At 32.1% G+C, this 20701-nt stretch overlaps 2 protein-coding genes across 2 annotated transcripts in view; both read left to right on the forward strand.

The window, feature by feature from the left end:
* LOC119689789 overlaps positions 1-456 on the forward strand; it is a 3033-nt gene extending 2577 nt beyond the window's left edge. Inside the window, exon 3 of the mRNA XM_038104695.1 lies at positions 419-456. Coding sequence (XP_037960623.1) covers positions 419-456 — 38 coding nt within the window. The remainder of the gene's footprint in view (positions 1-418) is intronic.
* Positions 457-502: 46 nt separating this feature from the next.
* LOC119674246 (fat-like cadherin-related tumor suppressor homolog) lies at positions 503-20171 on the forward strand. The gene is made up of 4 exons (XM_038085719.1): positions 503-897; positions 3669-3977; positions 8084-13238; positions 19795-20171. Exons 1-4 carry the CDS (start codon positions 532-534, stop codon positions 19821-19823), a joined length of 5859 nt encoding a protein of 1952 aa, XP_037941647.1. The 5' UTR covers positions 503-531; the 3' UTR covers positions 19824-20171.
* Positions 20172-20701: the final 530 nt, after the last annotated feature.

A 20701-nucleotide genomic window follows, 5' to 3' on the forward strand; every position in this document is an offset into this window, starting at 1 on the left:
TAAATGAAAGTCTTTTTCCGGCTATTACTTCAAATGCACGGACCACATTAAAAGCACGACGCTTTGCTTTTGTCTCTTTACCTTCTGTAATTTTATTTTACGCATAAGTTTATCAATTTCTTGGCTTAGTCAATATTTACAATGCTGGTTTAAATAATATGTAATAAAAGTAAAAAAATGAAAAGTGCCAATTAAACTGTTTAAGTGCAAAATCAATTAATTTTATTATATTAGTTATTTGAAAATTTTAATAATAATCATTGTTTTCATATTTACAAAAGAATCTCTTCAATTTCTATTAACTAACGGGTGGATTCAAGTGCTCGGTTGTTAAAATTCGCATCAGATAAGCAAATACCTATTATATTAGATATATAATCACGTTTGATAATACATAAACTGACTTTATTACTTACAGTTATAAATAACATTTACAGTAAACGTATTATGCCATAAGAAAAACGGATTTTAAATGAAGTTACAACATATATCTTTTCAGTTTTAGATTTAAATGATAATATACCGCAATTTATGGAATCAATTACATCTTGTAAGTTGTTTAAAAATGCAGTGAAAGGACAATTTGTAACGATGATAAAAGCACATGACTTAGATCTTAGTAATGAAAGCCTTTTCTACAAAATATTAGACGGAAACAACTTACAAAACTATGATATAAACAACAAGTCTGGCATTATAAGAATAAATAGCCTTCATAGGTATTCTCAAAACTATCAAACAGCTCTGAATGTATCTGTTTCAGACGGCATCCACACTTCATATTCAAGAGTTGATATTGTTATCTACGATGAAAATTCAGAAGAGCCCTATTGTGAAAAACTTGTATATGAAATAAATGTCATGGAAAATCAAAATCCTGGAATTAATATTTTAAAGGTAAGCAGTATAAATAAGAATATATAGTCCATTTTAATAAGTAAAGCCGCTGTGTAAAAACAAACACACTAAATCTATAACTAAAACAGGTTTCGTAAAGTATTTTGTTGTATCATAGCTATTTTCTACTGAAATACACAACTCTTTTAAATAATCACCAAATTTCAATACAATGTATTGGATAAACCCGGATGCTAACTAGTTTAGCAAAATACAAAATCTTGTTTGAATTTTAATATTTGCTGCCTTAATTTTGACAAGTTTCATAAAAAAATAACTCTAAAATAATATAAAAAAAACTTTTTTTATTTTTATGTTTTATTGAATTGCAATGAACGGCGTGAGCATTGCCAAGCGGCTGATTACAAAATTAAATTAAATTAAAAAAAATTGTGAAATTGAAGTTACATTGCAAAAAAACAAGGAAAGCTAATTTTTTTAAATAATTATAACTATGTACCAAACATCTTGTGGCTTTCCATCACATTTGTATTAAAATTCAATTGTTTACTTGCATGCGGCAACAATTGGCAGCTGTTTTTGATTTCTCCACGTAAGAAATACAACAGAACTTTCTGCTACGAATTACAAATGATAAGTCATTTTTGGAAAGACCTGTGTGCCAGAATAGCTAAAATCTTACAGAAAGTCTTCTGGTCGATCTTGCAATGATCTTGCGAAAGACTTAACGATCTTTGTCAGCATTGTCCTGTTAGAAGCATTAACACGATCCGTACGTTAGGCATTTAATTTTAGTCTTTGTAAACGACGAGGTTCTTTTCTTTCAGTATCAGTTAAATTGAGACGTAAACGACCTATTAGTTCTTTTTTGTTCATTTAATAGTAAAAATATTAAAATATTTTTATAGCTTGTGTTAGTGTTGCTAAAAAAGCCATGCTTTCTTTATAACGGCAAAGAAGCTATATTTAAAATTTAGGTTTTCGAATAGCAAAGAAAGAAAGGACAAAGATAAAAATTTATTTAATTTTATTGAAATTTTTTTTCAAGATTCATCCTCCAAGAACCACGTTCGCAATACTTCTGAGAGTTTATGAGAGTTTATCATTGACATTATGCTGTGCTTATTTCATCTGCGTTCAGACTTCCATTTTAAATTAATACCTTGTTAAGGTAGCACAGTTTTATTTTCGGTGCGAGACGTTGTCTTTCAATTCCTCTTCAGCATATAATAATTAGGGTGTGTATTTTTGGTAAGGAATTGCAGTGAACTCTGTTTTCCTTCTCAATGGATATTTTTGTATTTTTAGTTATTTGCGCACCATGCAAAGATATTTAACGGCTCCTCCATTGTAATTCTTTAATAAAATTAAATCTCGGCTTTAAATGTTGGAATTAAGGCAGCTATGTTTCAATAAGATCTCGAAGATGTGCTATCCATTAAAAAGAAAACAGCGTGCCATTCACAATAGAGTTTTGCGAAATTCATTCAATTACAAATGTATTTGATTTTGCAATTGCAAAGGTATTGCAATACATATTAATTTCGCATTCGTAACGACGCACAGTGTGACAGAACACAAAATTACGCGGTCAAATATAAAATTTTCCTGAAATATGGTTTTTGAGTTAATATTTCTTTTAAATCTAATTTGATTATAGCAAAATTATGAAATTTGAGCGAAATTACGATTTCGCTAAAATTGAACCAACTTTAAACCTTTATAGCTTTTTTACTATTTATTCAAAACTGATCATTTTTGATTTTTTATGAAGCTTAGGATATTGTTATTCATTGTGTGTAGCCAAATAGTTACACTTTACAACAAAACAAAAATTGGCCTGCGCACTCTATGTTTTACACCTATTTCAGGCCTCAGAAACCAGCGAAAAATTACGAAAAATATGACCTTCAATAAACCCCATTTATTTCAACAACAAATTCAATAAATAATAACAAAATGACATTTATAATTTTATAAATATTTAATTTATTTATATTTCAAATTTCAACTAAATCGGTTGAAAAATAACGAAGTTATAACACATTTTTTTTACACATAATGAATAACAATATCCTAAGCTTCATAAAAAATCAAAAATGATCATTTTTGAATAAGTAGTAAAAAAGCTATAAAGGTTTAAAGTTGGTTCAATTTTTGCAAAATCGTAATTTCGCTAAAATTGCATAAAACTGCAAATAACTTAGGAACTAATGGGCGGATCACGCCTATTTTTTGCATGAAGTTGTGTTGCTATGTACGTCAGGTATATATATAGTCCAATAAGTGTAAAAACTTTTTCTAACGATAATAAACGATTTAATATGAAAATTTTATATGGGGGTGGGTGTGGCAGTAGGCGGAAAACCATAAAAAAATATGGAATCTAGATAACAAAGTAAGATTTCCGGACACTAAAATTCAGCCTTCCACCTCTTACAGTTTTTATGTAATCTTGGGACCACGGTAAATGCCCCATATTTGGACAAAAATTTCGGGGGGTTCCGGTAGGACGATTGGGCTCAAATTAGATTTAAGATCAACTTAAAAACTATATTTTAGGAAAATTTCATGTCGATATCTCTACTGGTTCCGAATATATTGAATTTTGACCGCGTAATTTTGTGTTCTGTCACACTGTGCGATGCGCCAAGATTGTGAATTGCCCTAATATATTTATAAATGTATAAAAATATTTTTTTATAATATTTTCTAATAATATATAGTATAATATTTTACATAATATATTTATTCAATAATAAAATATTGAATAAAAATACAAGTGAAGGTTTTTTTTATTTTTCATGTAGATAACAGCGGTGGATCCGGATTGTCCAAAACATCCAAAATTATCATTTAAAATTTTATCGAGAGAAATGAATGAAATCTTTAATATATCAAAAAGTAGTGGTTCAATAAGTACTAATTATATGTTTAATCGAGAGGAAAGGATGTATTATGATTTTTTTGTCGAAGTTAGCGATGTTGGGAGAAAATCTGGCTTTTGTTTAGTGAAAGTAACAGTTGATGACGAAAATGACAATTCACCGATTTTTTCTGCCCTAGAGTACAAAGCATCGGTCAAAATGAATACTCCTTCAAACACTACATTATTCAGGGTGAGTACACGTACTTAAAATGCTTGTCTTAACTGATATTAAGCAGTATTACTGCCAGCCGTATATTTCTTAAAAAATACTCCATCCAATATATGCATTCAGAATATGTGAAAAGAGTGCAGATTTACGCTTACTCCTATTCTACATAATTTGCATAAGATACTCCCCTGAAATTTGCCAAATTCCCCTGAAGTAGAGTCGGCAAAAATATATAGAAATCTTCTTTGTGTGTGTTCTATTATTATCTAATACAACTTCGATGGTATTTTTACTTTAAGCAACTTTGTTACCTTTAAAACTATGTTTTAAAACCATGTGAAGAGGTAGAAGTTTTTAACCATGTTAAAAACACATAATTAGATTATTTTGAATTTTTTAACCAATAATAGGTGCATTCTTTTGACATGATGGTTCCAATAGAACACGTGTGGTTTAAAAATTAACATGCAACAAACAATTGTGGGAGTTCAATTGAGAGTATGTGTTTGCAGAAATTGAAAAACCAATACTGGGTTCTGACTTTCTCGAACACTATGGTGTCATAGAAGACGTCAAAAGCAAATGTGTCATCGACAAACCAACTGGATGGAAAGTATCTTGCACAACTGCACACCGCCAACACGAATTAATTTTTTCAATAAACACTGCTCACAAGTTCATAAAGCTGCTAAAAGAATTCAAAGCGCTAATCAACCCAATATCTTACAACGAAATTAGGGAAAATCAAACCGCTATCCAGCGTCATATTACAACAGGTCAGCCGGTTTATTCACGTCCAAGATGACTTAATCCACAGAAGCTCTAAACAGCAAAACGCGAATTTCAATGCATGCTGGAACAGGGCATATATGTACCACCGCAGAGTGAGTAGACCAGCCCATTAAACATAGTCGAAAAAAAGAATGAGACTTGGCGACTTGTGGTGACTATCGACGTCTTAAAGCGCAGACAATACCCGATCGGTGCCCCATATGCCACGAGCAAGATTTCACGCAGACATTAAGTGGTAAGTGTATCTTTACAACACTGGACTCAGAAAGGGCGTATTATAATATACCAATTGCGCCTGAAGATGGGAAAAAACAGCCATTACCACTCAATTTGGCTTATTCGAAATCAAAGTCATAACCTTTGGACTCTGCAATGCTGCCCAAACCTTCTAACGTCACATGAACCAAGTACTCAAAGGACTCCACTTGGTGATTTGTTACATTTATGACATCTGTATCGCTTCAGCAAAAGAGTCAGAACATTACGCATATTATTCAAGCGATTTCAGCAGTACGGACTTAAGCGGAATGTTTAAAAATGCGTCTCTGGCCAACAAGAAGTAACGTTTCTCGGTCACACCATCAACCAACAAGGTCACCAAAGAAAAGAGTAAAAGCAAGACTTAACTTCCCAAATCCAAACATGGTTCAGCAGTTAAGACAATTTCAAGCTACGGTCAACTTCTATCGATGTTTCATAGCTGGTGCAGGCGAAATTCAAAATAAAATGCAAAAACTTATAAAAACCAATAAAAATAATGATAAAACCCAATTGGAATAGAGAGAAGATACAGAATCGGCTTTCGTTACATACAAAAAAGCACTCGCAAATACATTAGCATATCCAACCACATATGATAAACTAATGCTCCACGCAACTCAGCAGTAGGTACAGCATTAACAGACTTACTTACACGTATTGGCTGCTAACAGATCGATTTCAATAAGTAAGCTGAGAGCCAGAAAGACGACGCCGAATTAAAAAACCTGCTAACTAACAATGAGACATCGTTGTAACTCAAGTGAATCTGCATGCCAAACACTACGAATTCTATTGCATGCGATATTTTAACTTAACGAACGCGTCTCTGCGTTCCTCAAGGACATGGACAGTAAGTTTTCCGGGAGATACACAATCTGGGACATCCATGAAGTAAATTATCGATCAAACAAATATGTCAGTATTTCGTTTGGCCAGGCATAAAAAAATCATAACGAAAATGGTAAGATCTTGTCAGCCATACCAACGCACCAAGATATCCAGATATAATAAAACAATAATTGGTAGTTTCAAACTACCAGAGCAACAATATTCCTCTCTACATATCGATATCATAGGGTCATCACCAATGTCAAATGGATTCTGCTACTGTTTAACGGTCATTGATCGCTTTGCCAGATGACCAGCTGCTATCCCTATGGCTGCTATCCGATATTAATGCAAGCACAATGGCCTCAACATTACTGAAAGGTACTGGAAGGCTGGATTGCACATTACAGCGTGCCTTCTGAAATAAAAACCGACTAAGGCCGACAATTCGAGTCGAAATTATTTAAAGAACTCACAAGGCTAAATGGTACAAAACACTTTTGGACAAGTCCATATCATCCACAAGCAAATGGATTTGTCGAACGTTTTCACTGCACATTTAAAAGAGCTTTAAAGTGCAGACCCAAGCAAAGGTGGACTGATGAACTACCAGTGGTGCTGTTCGCACTGAGAAACACATACAAAAACGACATCAAGGCGACTCCTGCAAAAATGGTTTATGATACGACACTTAGATTACCTGTTGAGTTTTTCGAAAGTTTCAGTAAAGACATGTCCAATTCAGAATTCGTAAAATCACTTCGAGACGTAATGGAGCAATTAAGACTAGTACCAATGGCAAACAAGACTAGTACCATATCAAAAACATTTGTACAACCAGATCTTAAAAAATGTGATCATGTTTATCTACGCGATGACACTGTTCCATCACCTCTCAAAGCACCTTACGATGGACCATTTACGGCAACCGATAGCGACAATAAGCTGATGACCATTCTACGAGAAGACAAACCAGTACGTGTAAGTATAGATCGAGTCAACGCTGCCTCTCTCTGTGATGACGAGCAAAAAACAGATCAACAGCAGACAGCACAACAGTGCAAAACATCGAAAAGCAGACGAAAATAATCAAAAGTATTCTACAAATAAAACTCAAACATCAGCTAGCGGCAGGCGAATTTGGATGGCAGTTCGATTTGCAGAGAATATTTAAGACGGTCTATAGCATAGGATCACTAATTATATCGTGCATGGTTCGCTCAATCACTAGAGAGGGAGTGATGTGGCACACGAGTCTTTCAACTGTTAACGCAATTTTAGCTTGAAAATCTAGTTTGAAAATTGCACTTAAGGCATGCGCTAGAGTGATGCAGTATTTCCCTCTCGAAATTCATTCAATTGTAAACATTATGAAATATGTAAATAGTAATAATAAAAGTGAATCTAAGTTAATATCAAAAATTGTGTTTTACTTCATTCGTTAATCATCTCTATATATTTTTTGTATTTAGTCAAATTGGAGTAGTATTTAGTCTTATTGATTTTCGTCAAAACATAGAATCAATGATATGAAATTTTAAAACTTCTGGCCAACAGGATATAAAAAAAACTTAGAAGGCTTTGGGTATTAAATTTGGTTCTTAAAATAAAAACTAAGAAACACATGCTGTAAAATAAGAAAAAAGAATTCGAACACCACACACATCGAAACAATACAAAAAATAATAAAATTACAAAACATTTCTATATTTATTTTCCCATTTTTAGGTGTTGATATATTTAAAGCAACATTTTTAAAATATTTTTGATGAATAATTTTTTTTTATTGGCTTATGGCACACCAAATACTTATTATACTCGTACACATCCCAACACTTACTGCTATATATGATTATCAAAACTAAAATCACTATATTCTTTGGGACAAAAATATACAATTTTTGTTAACTTGTTTTTGAAAATTTAAGTTTTATCTTTTATAATACACCATTTTACCAGTATGATATTTGTGGCTAAGTTGACAGGTATCTTCAAAAGTAGAGATATTACATCGAAAAATACAAGTATTTCATTCTAATCTGTTAATATTTTTTATTTATTTTTTGTTTAACTCAAGAGTTTTTATTGTTGCATTCTGTTGTTGTCAAATGAAAATAAAATTAATTAAACACGTTGTGTAAACATAAAAACTTTTTGCTATTATTAATATTATTATAATTATGTTATTACTATTATTACATTACGTTAGTATATTATAAAATAAATTTTTTTTTGTATTTATATAGGTAAATGCATTCGACTTCGACGCTGCAGAAAATGCAATTGTGAGGTATAAATTAAATCAAGCTAACGACAACATCCAAAAGTATATACATGTTGATAATATAGATGGTAGAGTTATTCTACTTCAAAAACCAGATATTTGGCAAAACAAACTTGTTCAGTTTTTTATTCGCGCTTACGATAAAGGCATACCTCAACTGCATAGCGATGTTCCAGTGTCTATTCAATTTGTTGACAGTGATATTGAAATTCCAAATTTTGGTAATTTCGAGTTGAATATAAGTATATTAGAATCGGCATTGCCTGGCACAATATTGACACAGTTATGGTGTTCTGGAAATTATTCTAAAATATTTTTGTTGGATTCAAGTTTTCCACATTTTTCAATATCTGAGACAGGATTAATTATGCTGACTGGAAACCTAGATAGAGAACTTAAAAATTTGTATCAATTCGTAGTGACATGTAAAACTATTACTATACCCGTCATGTATGCCCAAATCGAAATATTTCTAAATGTTCAAGATGAAAATGATAATTATCCCCTTTTTACAAACACAGAGTATTATGTTGAAATTCCAGAGAATACTAGTAAAGGATCGTCAGTTTTAAAAGTAACTGCAATGGATGAAGATGATGGATTAAATGCAGAGATATATTATTATTTTGAACATAAAGACTCTTCAACTAATAATTTTGATATTGACTTTTATTCTGGATGGATTTTACTAACAACACAACTGGATAGGGAAGAACAATCCATTTTTAAATTTAATGTGTGTGCTACAGATAACGGCAATCCAAATTTTACATCAAAAGTGACGGTTATTATTAAAGTGCTAGATTGTAATGACAATCCGTCTATTTTTCAACAAGAAAATTATGAGGAATATTTATTTGAGAATATTTTGCCAGGTACAGTTCTCACTCAATTTATTTTAATCGATCTTGACTTAAAAACAAATGAGATCGATTTTTATATAATTTCTGGAGACATGGACGCGCAATTCAATATAAAACCAACTGGAGAGCTGTTTGTTAATAAACCATTGGACCGTGAATTTATTTCAAGTTATAATTTAACTTTATTAGCTACAGATGGAAAATTTATTTCAGTTTCCAGTATTCTAATTTATATTAAAGACATAAATGATAATTTTCCAATTTGCTTAAATTCACGCTATGACTTAGTTATTAATGAGTCAATAAAAATTGGAACGCCACTGGCACAAATAAGTGCTAATGATGCAGATAAAGATGATAAGTTATATTATTATCTTACAGGGTTTCAGTCAGATAAATTTATAGTTGAAAAAGATACTGGCATTCTCAAGGTTATAGGAGTAATAGATCGAGAGCGAAACAATAATTACGTATTAACAGTTCATGTTAAAGATGGGGAAAACTCAACCAATGAATGCATATCAGAAATTATTATTACCGTTTTGGATATCAACGATAATGAACCAGAATTTTCTACAGAGCAGTTTATAGTAAGCATTTACAAAAAAACACAAATCAACACAGTAATAGCCAAAGTTCACGCTACCGATGGAGACATCGGCCAAAACAAAAAGTTATTGTATACATTTCAAAAAAAAAACTCGTTTTTCTACATATACCCTGAAAGTGGTATCATAAAATTGTTAAAAAATTTAGAGAATGAAAACATATCTCAATTTAACTTCACAGTAAGAGTACAAGATTGTGGAGTGCCACCTTTGTCTTCATTCACACATTTAATAATAAATATATTATATGTAAACCATAATTCACCAATATTTTTATCGAAAGAATATAATTCTTTTATATTTGAAAACTCATCCATTAATACGGAAGTTGCGAATGTATTTGCGTTATCTCAATATACTGTAGTCACCAATAAAATGATGTATTATATCATAACTGGAAACGATCAAAAACATTTTCGTATAAACTCAACAAATGGGGTTATATATGTTAACGACAGTTTAGACTATGAACAACTGAATTCTTATTTTCTTACAATTCAAGTTGTCGATGAAGAAAATCCCACCTTTTCTAGTATATCACTATTTAAAATACGTGTTTTAGATGTAAATGATAATGCACCAAGTTTTTCTCAAAAATTCTACTGCATCAAAGTGCAAGAAAATATAACGGTTGGTAAATCAATTCTGAAACTTGACGCAAATGACAAAGACTCCAAACAAAATGGTGTTATAAAATACAGCATTGAAAATATTAACAACTTTGAGGAATTCGACATTGATATGCTTCATGGCAATATCTTTACAAAAAAGAATCTAGATAGGGAGTCAACTGCTTCCTTTACACTGAACGTTAGTGCTTGTGATAGCGGAACTCCAGAGTTATGTACTTATGCAAATGTTTATGTAGAAATTATGGACGTAAATGATAACGCACCACTGTTCTCATCATCAAATTATAGCCTTGTTGTGCAAGAAAGTAATAGCATGAGTAATTTTATATTGAAGTTCAATATATTCGACTCTGATGAATATCCAAACACATATCCTTTTATCTTCTATATACATAGAGGAAATAATAATGGTCAGTTTTCCATAACGCCGAATGGGTCTCTGAAAATTGTATCCAAATTGAATCGTGAACTATGCGATCTTTACAATTTACAAATTCGAGTATTTGATAATGGTACTCCATCTCTACATTCAGATACTTGGGTTAGAATTCAAGTAGCAGAAGAAAGTCAACATCCTCCATTAATTACACCATTAGAAATTACTGTAAACTCTTTTGAGGATGAATTTATTGGAGGTTATTTAGGTCAGCTACATGTTACAGACCAAGATAAACATGATACATTATATTTTAATATCTCACAAACTGATGATGTTACCGGAATGCAAAAATTATTTTATATTAATGGAAAAAATGGCTTACTTTACGCTGTGGGCATTCTTGATGTTGGTGTATATAACGTAAGTGTTACAGTTTCGGATGGAAAATTTCAAAGTAATTCTATTGTGAAAATAAATGTACAGTTGATAAATTCTGAGTTAATAGCAAAATCACTTACAATAAGATTGAAAAAGGTGTCCGCAAAAGACTTTTTATTAATACACCAAAAAAGTTTTGTTCGTTCAATTTCTGCAGTAATGGGATGCCCTACAAAAAATGTAGTCATTATTTCACTTTCAAATGGGACAAGTAACCGAATAAGAAATAGAGCTTACTTAAAAAAAGGAATTTCACTTACTACTTTGAATGTTGTATTCGGAATTCAAAATCAACAAAATATATATAAAAATTATACCTCAGAATATATGTACACAACTATTACAAATCAGATCGAAGAAATAGAACACGACACAAAACTTTTGATAGAAGAATTAAGGGAACCTTATTGCTCGAAAGAAATATGCTCTAATGGAATTTGTGCTAATAGCATCAAATTACATAAAAGAAATTTTACTGTATACGATTTAGATATTGTTAGCTTCGTTGTTCCGCGTTATGAAGAAACAGTAAAGTGCATTTGCAAACAAGGTTTCAATGGAAACAATTGTGAAACAATTGTAGACGTTTGTGCTTCTAATCCATGCACATCACAGAAATTTTGTGTTCAAACAAAAACTTTGAAGGGTTTCGAATGTATTTGTCCAAAGGGATTAACTGGTGAATATTGCGAATCCGATGTGGTTATGTCGTTTAAAGGAAATAGTTACGCACATTACAAAATTAATAACGGTTTTGCTAAACTTTCTTCAACAAATCAATTTCATTTCAGCTTTCGTGTTATTACTATACAAACTACCGCTACCTTACTATATGTAAGTGGAAAAATTGATTATAATATACTTGAAATTTTTCAAGGAACAGTACAATATAGATTTGATTTAGGGACTGGAGAAGCGATTGTAAGCGTTAAAACTGTAAACATTTCAGACGGAAATTGGCATACAATTATGTTAGATAGAAATATAAATAGTGCAACGCTGATTGTTGATGAAAAGTACTCATCTGAAGGACAAGCACCCGGGATAAAAGTGATGTATAACACTCATAACAATGACATTTTTTTCGGAGCGGAGGTAAGACGTTCTATAATGATTGGTTATGATGAAATTCGAAGAGGATTTTGGGGATGCTTAGCCGATTTGAAATTTTCTTTTATATTGCTACCACTTCACAGATATGAAAGTAATTCAATTGTTTCCTTGAAAAGATTCAACAACATAGATTTTACATGCAATATTACCAACATATTGACTCGCCATGAAAAATGTGGAGCACAACCTTGCCAAAATGGAGGGCAATGTTTGAAATTGAACCAAACTAACTTTCAATGTAAATGTCCTCCACGATATTCTGGAAGAGCGTGTGAATTTGACTTAAATCCTTGCATTTCAATGCCTTGCCTGAATGGTGGTCTCTGTCAGTATGTGCATTTGGGAAACTATTCATGTATATGTCCATCAAAACTGTCTGGAAGACATTGTGAGTATGGAAAATTTTGTAGTCCGAATCCATGTAAAAATGGAGGGCTTTGTATAGAAGACGAAATGTCATCCCATTGCATTTGTCCCGGTTATACGGGTACTACATGTGAAGTAGATATTAATGAATGTGACAATAATCCTTGTGAAAAGGGAACAATATGTATAAATAAGCTCGGAAGTTATCAATGCATTTGCTCGATTTTTAATAATGGATCCAATTGTATTGACTTATTACATATCAATTCAATTTCGAAATTCAAAACCATAATTATTGATCAAACAACAAGCTTAATCACAGTTATTGGACTTATAGTTATTGTTGTACTTATTTTATTGTATACTATAGTGTCAAAAAATCAATCATGTAAAATAAAGAACAATTCCTCAGTCTGTAAGAAAACAATAAGTGAAGTTAATGACCTCAAATTCAAACATACTGTCAATAATTTAATGCCGCCAGTAAATGAAAACGTGTATACACAAAATACATTAGTTAACGATTTAGATATTGTTCGAAGTTATGGAATAGTAGCAGATAAATGTGAGAGAGATTCATTGGAGTTTCAAATAAATAACCAATCAAGCCAGAGACATAATATTATTCTATGTAACTATTCAGCAAGTGATCTTATTCCGAAAAATATAAGTGAGAAAAAGCACTTCAAAACTTTTAGAGAAAACAAACTTAACTATGGTAAGTCAAAACATATTAATTCAGTTGTTAATTATATACAAAAATATAAACTTAGAAAAAATATTAGTTAATTAAAAAGTCAGTGATAGACAAAAAGGAGTTATGATTTATATACGTTCTGCAATCAATTTAAATTTTTTTTTATACTATCTGAATAATCATTAAAGGATGTCAAAATAAAATTGGATTAGTCATGTTATTCGAACTCTATTGCCATTTGTTTTCTTAACCATTGTTTTAAATTTTGGAAGTTAATAAAAATTTTATGAATCCAAATCTCTACTGTTTGTGCGAATTAAATAATAAATTAATTTAAGTAATTGTTGTATATCTTGCACTATAAAATTAAGTCTGGTTGCATTTTATTTTGTATAAAAGACAAAAAAATTTTAAATAAAATCATTTATTGACTTACAATCAATGCCTCATCAATTATATATTGTTTCCACCCACCACCGGTAAGGAACATATATGTTCCGACAGGGAACATTTGTTGTGAACGAGCCTTTATTTTTTTTGTTTGTTTGCTATGACATGTGTGAAATATATTTAGTATACATCAAGTCATTGAACAGACAACATCATATTTTTTCATCGTGTTAAAAATGTCGATATTGGATAATGCAAACGATATTGGATGGAGATGACACTTTGGGTCAAAAGCAAATGGCAGAAATGTTAAATGTTGCACAACAAACAATTTTTGACCGTTTAAAAGCTATGGGAAAGATCCAAAAGTGTGGAAAATGGGTGCCACATGAATTGAATGAAAGACAGATGGAAAACCGAAAAAACACTTGTGAAATTTTACTTCAAAGACGCGAAAGAAAATCGGTTTTGCATCGGATTGTTACTGGCGATGAAAAATGGATTTATTTTAAGAATCCTAAACGGAAAAAATCATGGGTTAATCCGGGACAAGCATCAACATCGACTGCAAAACCAGATCGATTCGGCAAGAAGACAATGCTGTGTGTTTGGTGGGAGCAGAAAGGTGTGGTGTACCATGAGCTCCTAAAACCTGGTGAAACCGTCAATGCTCGCTATGCATTGATCGAGAAACGACCAGAATGGGCCAGAAGACACGGCAAGGTAATTCTGCTCCATGACAATACACCTGCACACAAACCAAAACGGGTTCAGGATGCAATCAAAACACTTGGTTGGGAGATGCTACCCCACCCGCTGTTTTCACCAGACTTGGTTCCTTCCGACTATCATTTGTTTTCATCGATGGGACACCCATTGGCTGAGCAGCACTTTGATTCCTACGAGGAGATCGAAAATTGGGTGTCTGGTTGGTTTGCTTTAAAAGACGAACAATTTTTTTGGCGTGGTATCCACAAAATGCCAGAAAGGTGGTCATAATGTGTAGAAAGCAATGGCCAATACTTTCAATAAAATGTTTTTTACTTTCCTATTAATAATTAGTGTTTTATTTTCACCAAAAAACGGTCATTTCATATCGGTACACCTAATATATTGTTATACGGATATTTGAAATTTCCCCCACCAGTGGTAAGAGTTTCAAATATACCAATCTAAGAGACTTAAGTTCAAATATTGAATCAAGCCTCGGAACGCTTGTACATCGGAGTGAAGTAAATACAAGCGAACCGAGGATTTTAACATCGGAGTGAATAAAGCAGAAGCGTACCGCAGCTTTTAACATCGGAGTGAATCAAGCACAAGCGTACAGAGGCTTTTTATATCCGAGTGTATCTATTGAAAATGTAATGTTTATTTTAATTACATTGGCAACCTCCTTTTTATATCCAACTACTGTAACCTTTTTTCTCTAATAAATGTTCGTGAAGGTAAGCATGTTTTTATTTCACCTGCGCTGACATAGGTTATGGGTCCAGGCAACGTGATCGAAATTAAAATTGAAATTGAAATTATTAAAAAGAAAAATATAAAATCTAAAGTCGTTTGTCGACAGTATTAGAAAGGTATTAATTAAAATCAATGATGAATCACGTGGCAGAAGAGAAGCTTAAAGGGGACAATTATGGTCCATGCTCCATTCAAATGAGGAGCTTATTATTAGCGCAGGATTTATGGGATATAACAAGTACACCAAAAGATGACAATGTAAAAGAATGGGAAAGGAATGATGCTAAAGCTCTTGCTTATATCAATTTAAGCATACAAAGTTCAGAACTGTTACACATATATTATAGCATGGTATCTGTGCTTGAAACAGAATTCTTACTTTAGCGGAACTGTAAACACAGTGGTTATATTTTTATTTAAAAATTATTTATTGTGTTGTATTTATTTCCTTAAGCAGAAACTTCTTCTGGGAAAATAATTTTCTTACTAAAATTATCCAAATTTTGTATTGTTAATATATTTGAATTGAAATCAAGCTTGTTGTGATGAATGAGAATGTCGACGGGTACACACATAAAACGCTGTAAAACGGCATTTGATTACGAAACATGCGAATGCGAGTGGACCTGCAAGAAAGGTCTTATTAAAAAGATTTAATTCAAATTTAACTTCAGCAGCGCGAAAAAATATTTACCACAGATGAATGAATTTTGTAATATTGCGGATTCATTAGCACCGATAGGTGTTCATCTTGAAAAGAAATTACTATCTGTCTTACTATTGTGCAGTCTCCTAAGCAGTATCGAAAACTTTCCAGTTGCCATAGACAGAAAGCAGAGATAAATTACCGGACTTGGATAATTTAAAGGCGAGATTATTAGAAGAGGAAATAAGAAGAAGCGATCAAGATACTGGCGATAGGGTATTTACTACGAATTCAAAAAGAACTAAAAAATAAGTATTTCACTAGTGATGTTAAACAAGAAAATAAGGTAAAGTGCTACAATTGCGGAAAGAGAGGTAACATTCAAGCTGAATGTTGTTTTAAAAATAATAACAAAGAATCTGTTGCGTTAAGTTTAGTAAACAACAAACAAAAACCAAAACTCTCAAGTTGGATTTTGGATAGCGATGCTTCTACGCATATAAGCAACAATGGCGCACATTTTTTAAATATGACTCGATCATCGCAAAATATATTTTTAGCATTAGGTGAGTGTGTAGACGCAAAAGGGATTGATGACATTCTCATACAAAATACAATGTTCAAGCTTCAAAATGTTTTGTATGCTCCAATAATTTACGCTAATATATTATCCGTAAATAAAATTATCTCAAATGGAAATTCGGTAAATTTTGCAAAAAATAAAGCAATTGTGAAGGACAAAGATAATAAAATATTGTTTAGTGCTATTGAACGGTTTATTTCTTATTAACTTTAAACAAAAAATACACGCGTTGTCAGTGGAAAAAAGTGAAATCTAAATGTGGCATTGTCTATTCGGCCACTTAAACTACCGATACTTAATAAAATTATCCACTTAAAATATAGTTCGCGGCAGAAAGTTAAAAGATGCTAAAACAATCAAAAATAATGAAAAATATCATTGCGAGATTTGTGCAGTTGAAAAAATTACTAGGCAACCATTTCCAAAATACGCGAATGTGGGTACAACGAATGTACTAAAACTAATTCATAGCTACATATGTGGTCCAATACGAAGATCATCTCAAGGTGAAGCAAAATACTTTATTACATTTTTGGATGATTTTTCTAGATACCAGCAGGTCGATTTTATTTCTAAAAAATGGAATGTCATAAAATCTTTTGAATCATTTATGAATATTGTAGAAAGACAAACGTGTCATAAAATAAAACGTTTACACTCCGATAATGGTTTAGAATTCGTTAATAAAGACTTTAATGAATTGCTTAATAAACATGGTATTGTGCACGAAACAACAGTAAGTTATACTACTCTACGAAATAGTGTTGCGGAACGTGTCAATAGAACAATGATGGAGATGGCAAGGTGTCCTTTGAGTTCAACTGTCTTACCAAAATATTTGTGGTCAGAGGCCGTTAATACTGCTGCTTATATTAGAAATCAATCCGTGACAAAAGTGTTAAATAATAAAACTCGACAGAAAACCAAGCGTAAAATATTTCAAAATTTTCGGTTGTAAAGCTGCCGTAGTTAATAAACGTCAGAGAGAGTCTAAGCTCGAGTCTAAAGGTGAACAAATGATATATGTCGGTTATGCGTCAAATTCAAAAGAATATAGTTTGTATAATCCTAAAAATCGAAAATTAGTAATCGCTCCGGATGTAATATTTTTTCAAAACCAAAAATTAAACGCCGTGTTTAACAAAGAAAACAGTGACAAGGAAGAATAGTTTGAATTACTGGACAAAACAGTTTAAAGAAATAATAAATGTGATCAATTGGTCGCACAACGTGAAAATGTGATGATAGATGGTGAAACTAAATTCAGAGACATTGAGTATGAAAACAACGTGTTTGAAAGTGCAGGCAGTGACGATTCTGAAGGCAATAACAATGATGATAAGAACAACCACAATAATGCTGCTTTGGTAGTCGTTTTCGAAGTAAAACTGCTTCGGAACATATTACAGCACTTCTGATAAGCGAGGAGTGTAAATCTTTTGAAGAAACGATGCAGGTAAATGATCGCGCAATATGGCAAGCAGCAATGAATGACGAGTACAAGTCATTAATTGAGAATGGAACTTGGAATCTTGTTGAAATACCATTAGTTCAAAAAATAATAAAAAATCGGTGGATTTACAAACTAAAGCGAGAGGCTCAAGGAAATATTGACCGCTATAAAGTGCGGTTGGGTGTGAAGGGGTTCACCCAAGAATATGGAGTTGATTACGAAGAAACATTTAGTCCAGTTGCAAGGTTTACTTCTATATGTTGTATTTTGGCTACGGCAGCAAAAAGAAAGATGGCTCTTATATAATCCGCTGTTAATACAGCATTCTTAAATGGCAGTTTAGAAGAAAACAACCTGGTGAAAAGTCTATATAGACTGAAGCAGGCATCAAGATGCTGGAATAAAAAAATTACAACAATTCTTCAAAGTTTTGTGTTGCAACTGTCGGAGCATGATCCCTGTGTGTTTATCAGCAATAGTGATGATGGTTCTATAATTATGACTATCTATATTGATGATGATCTAGTAGCTGCAACGAATAATAAACTTACAACTAACTTTTGGGGTAAAGTATTTTTTGGAGATTGAAATCATTCAAAAGGCTGAAGCATCAATTTGAATTGGTCAGGAAGCGTATACTAAAATGGTAATTGCTAAATATAAAATGCAAAATTCTCCAATTGTAGCCACACCTGCAGACAGCACAAGCAATGTGAGCAATTTTGTGCCTGATGCAGAAGTCAATTTTCCATATAGGGAAATGGTTGGCAGTCTTTTGCATCTGGCAGTAGCTACAAGGCCAGCTATAGCTCTTGCTGTGTCTAACGTTAGTCGATATATTGAGAAGCCACCAACAGAGCACATTAATGTAGTCAAAAGATTAATCAAATATTTAAATGGTACGACTGGTATAGGAATCTACTATCAGAGTAACAGCAATCTTAATCTATGCGGTTACAGTGATGCTGATTATGCAGGTGAAGTGCAAACTCGAAGATCTACCTCACGTTTCATTTTTATGATAGATAAAGGTATAAATAGCTAGAGTGTTCTGAGCGTCAGAAGTGCGTTTCGTTATCAACAACTGAAGCAGAATATATTGCAGCAGCTAGCGCAGCAAAGGAATTAATCTGGCTTAAGCGTTTTTGGTCTGATCTTGGGAATTCAGATCGGGTGGAATTCCGCATTGATAACTAAAGTGCAATTCGACGAGTAAAGAATCCCGAATTTCAAAAAAGGACAAAACACATTGACGTTATCATTTTATAAGGAATGAATACAATAAAAACAAAAATCAATTTGATTAAAAATTTTTTGCTGAGTAACTAAATCGTACAGGATCTACTGGTCAAGGTATATAACGACTACCTTGACATGATTCACATACAAGACCTACTAGTAAAGATGTATGTAACTACATTGACACGATGTACTTACAAGACTACTGGTCAAGATGTATGATGACTACCTTGACTACGCTTCCATTGAAAAATCTATACTGCCTTGTTTTACAAAGACGAAGCTTTTGTGTAGCTTATCGGTACATTTGCTATTGGTATTTTTGGTACTTGTTATGTTCTGTTGCTGTTGTGCACCTATGTGTAATTTCTGTGGTTTGTGTTTTCGTGTGCTTTGGAAATCACCGTGCTTTTTATTTTGTTAACTTCTTGTGTTTTCTTTTGTTTATAAACATACCGGTGGTGGTGTTTTTAATACTTATATTTATTTAATATAATAAAACAAATATTGAAGAATCAATAAAATAAATATTTAAATAGTAAATAAATAAGGAATGTATATTCTTCACTTAGTAAGGACGGACTTTTTACGTTAAAATTCCAACCAACATATATGGAAAAAACGCACTAGTCCGTACCGACACGGCAACTGTGTAAATTTGAAATTGAATAATTTTTATTTTTAACACTAATAATTAATTTGAACAATTGAATACCTTTGATTTTAATATTTCTTTTATTTGTTTATCATAATTTCTTTTATCATTATCACAATTCACAAACTAAAATTTACAAAACAGAAACACACGTTTTCACGAACGACGAATAAAAAGCAAAATAATGCAGTGGCTAAAAGATGAGAGAGCAATGCGCAAGCAACTAAAAACCAACAACGGCGAAATTAATCAACTGTAAATAAACAACAGAATAAGAATTTACACGCACACAATGACATCAAAATGCAAACCAGCCGTAAACAGACAGTTACGCTACGTTATAGTTTGGTCTGATGGGTATATAAGAAGACGCATTTACTTAGAAAAGTTAGTTAGTATCATTCGGAGTCGCCAAGTGAATCATTCGGAGACATTACCAGAGCACTGATGTACACGGAGCTAAGTATAAAGAAGCACCTTTCTATTTTTTATTTATGTATATATCTTTTATCCTTTCACTAGCAAAATATATAAGCGTGAACACGTTTATAATTTGCTACCTAATCCTTGCATAGCGTGAACACGTTGAATCCTTTCTCCAGCAAAATAATAAGCTTGAACACGTTTATAATTTGCTGCCAAATCCTTGCATAGCGTGAACACATTGAATCCTTTCTCCAGCAAAATAATAAGCGTGAACGCGTTTATAATTTTTACCAAATCCTTGCTAAGCGTGAACACGTTTATAATTTGCTACCAAATTCTTGCATAAGCGCGAACAGGAAATCAACAGAAAACAGCAAAGAACAATACGCTGGCATCAAAGAAAGAAAATTTATATCAATATCAATAATAATATCAAAATCAATATCCTGTAATACAATGCCATATAGATAAAATAGAAACATAGCATAATTAAGACATTGTTAGATTTAAGTAAATACATTAATAAAGAGAACTTAAAAAGAGAAAAAAACAAAACTTAAAAACACGGTCTTCTAATTTTTATAAATTTTATTGTAACGACCCAGGACCAACCCCTGAGTATTAC

Source organism: Teleopsis dalmanni, chromosome 1 (assembly GCF_002237135.1).
Source record: "Teleopsis dalmanni isolate 2A chromosome 1, ASM223713v2, whole genome shotgun sequence".
In the NCBI taxonomy this organism is placed as follows: Eukaryota; Metazoa; Arthropoda; class Insecta; order Diptera; family Diopsidae; genus Teleopsis; species Teleopsis dalmanni.

What these genes read in the sequence shown, in the direction of transcription:
- LOC119674246 (XM_038085719.1), top strand. Translation starts at nt 532, where the DNA reads ATGGAATCAATTACATCTTGTAAGTTGTTTAAAAATGCAGTGAAAGGA. An exon ending in CTGGAATTAATATTTTAAAG is followed by an intron (nt 898 to 3,668) that starts GTAAGCAGTATA and finishes TTTTTCATGTAG; the next exon opens with ATAACAGCGGTGGATCCGGA. An exon ending in AGAAAACAAACTTAACTATG is followed by an intron (nt 13,239 to 19,794) that starts GTAAGTCAAAAC and finishes TTTACAAAACAG; the next exon opens with AAACACACGTTTTCACGAAC.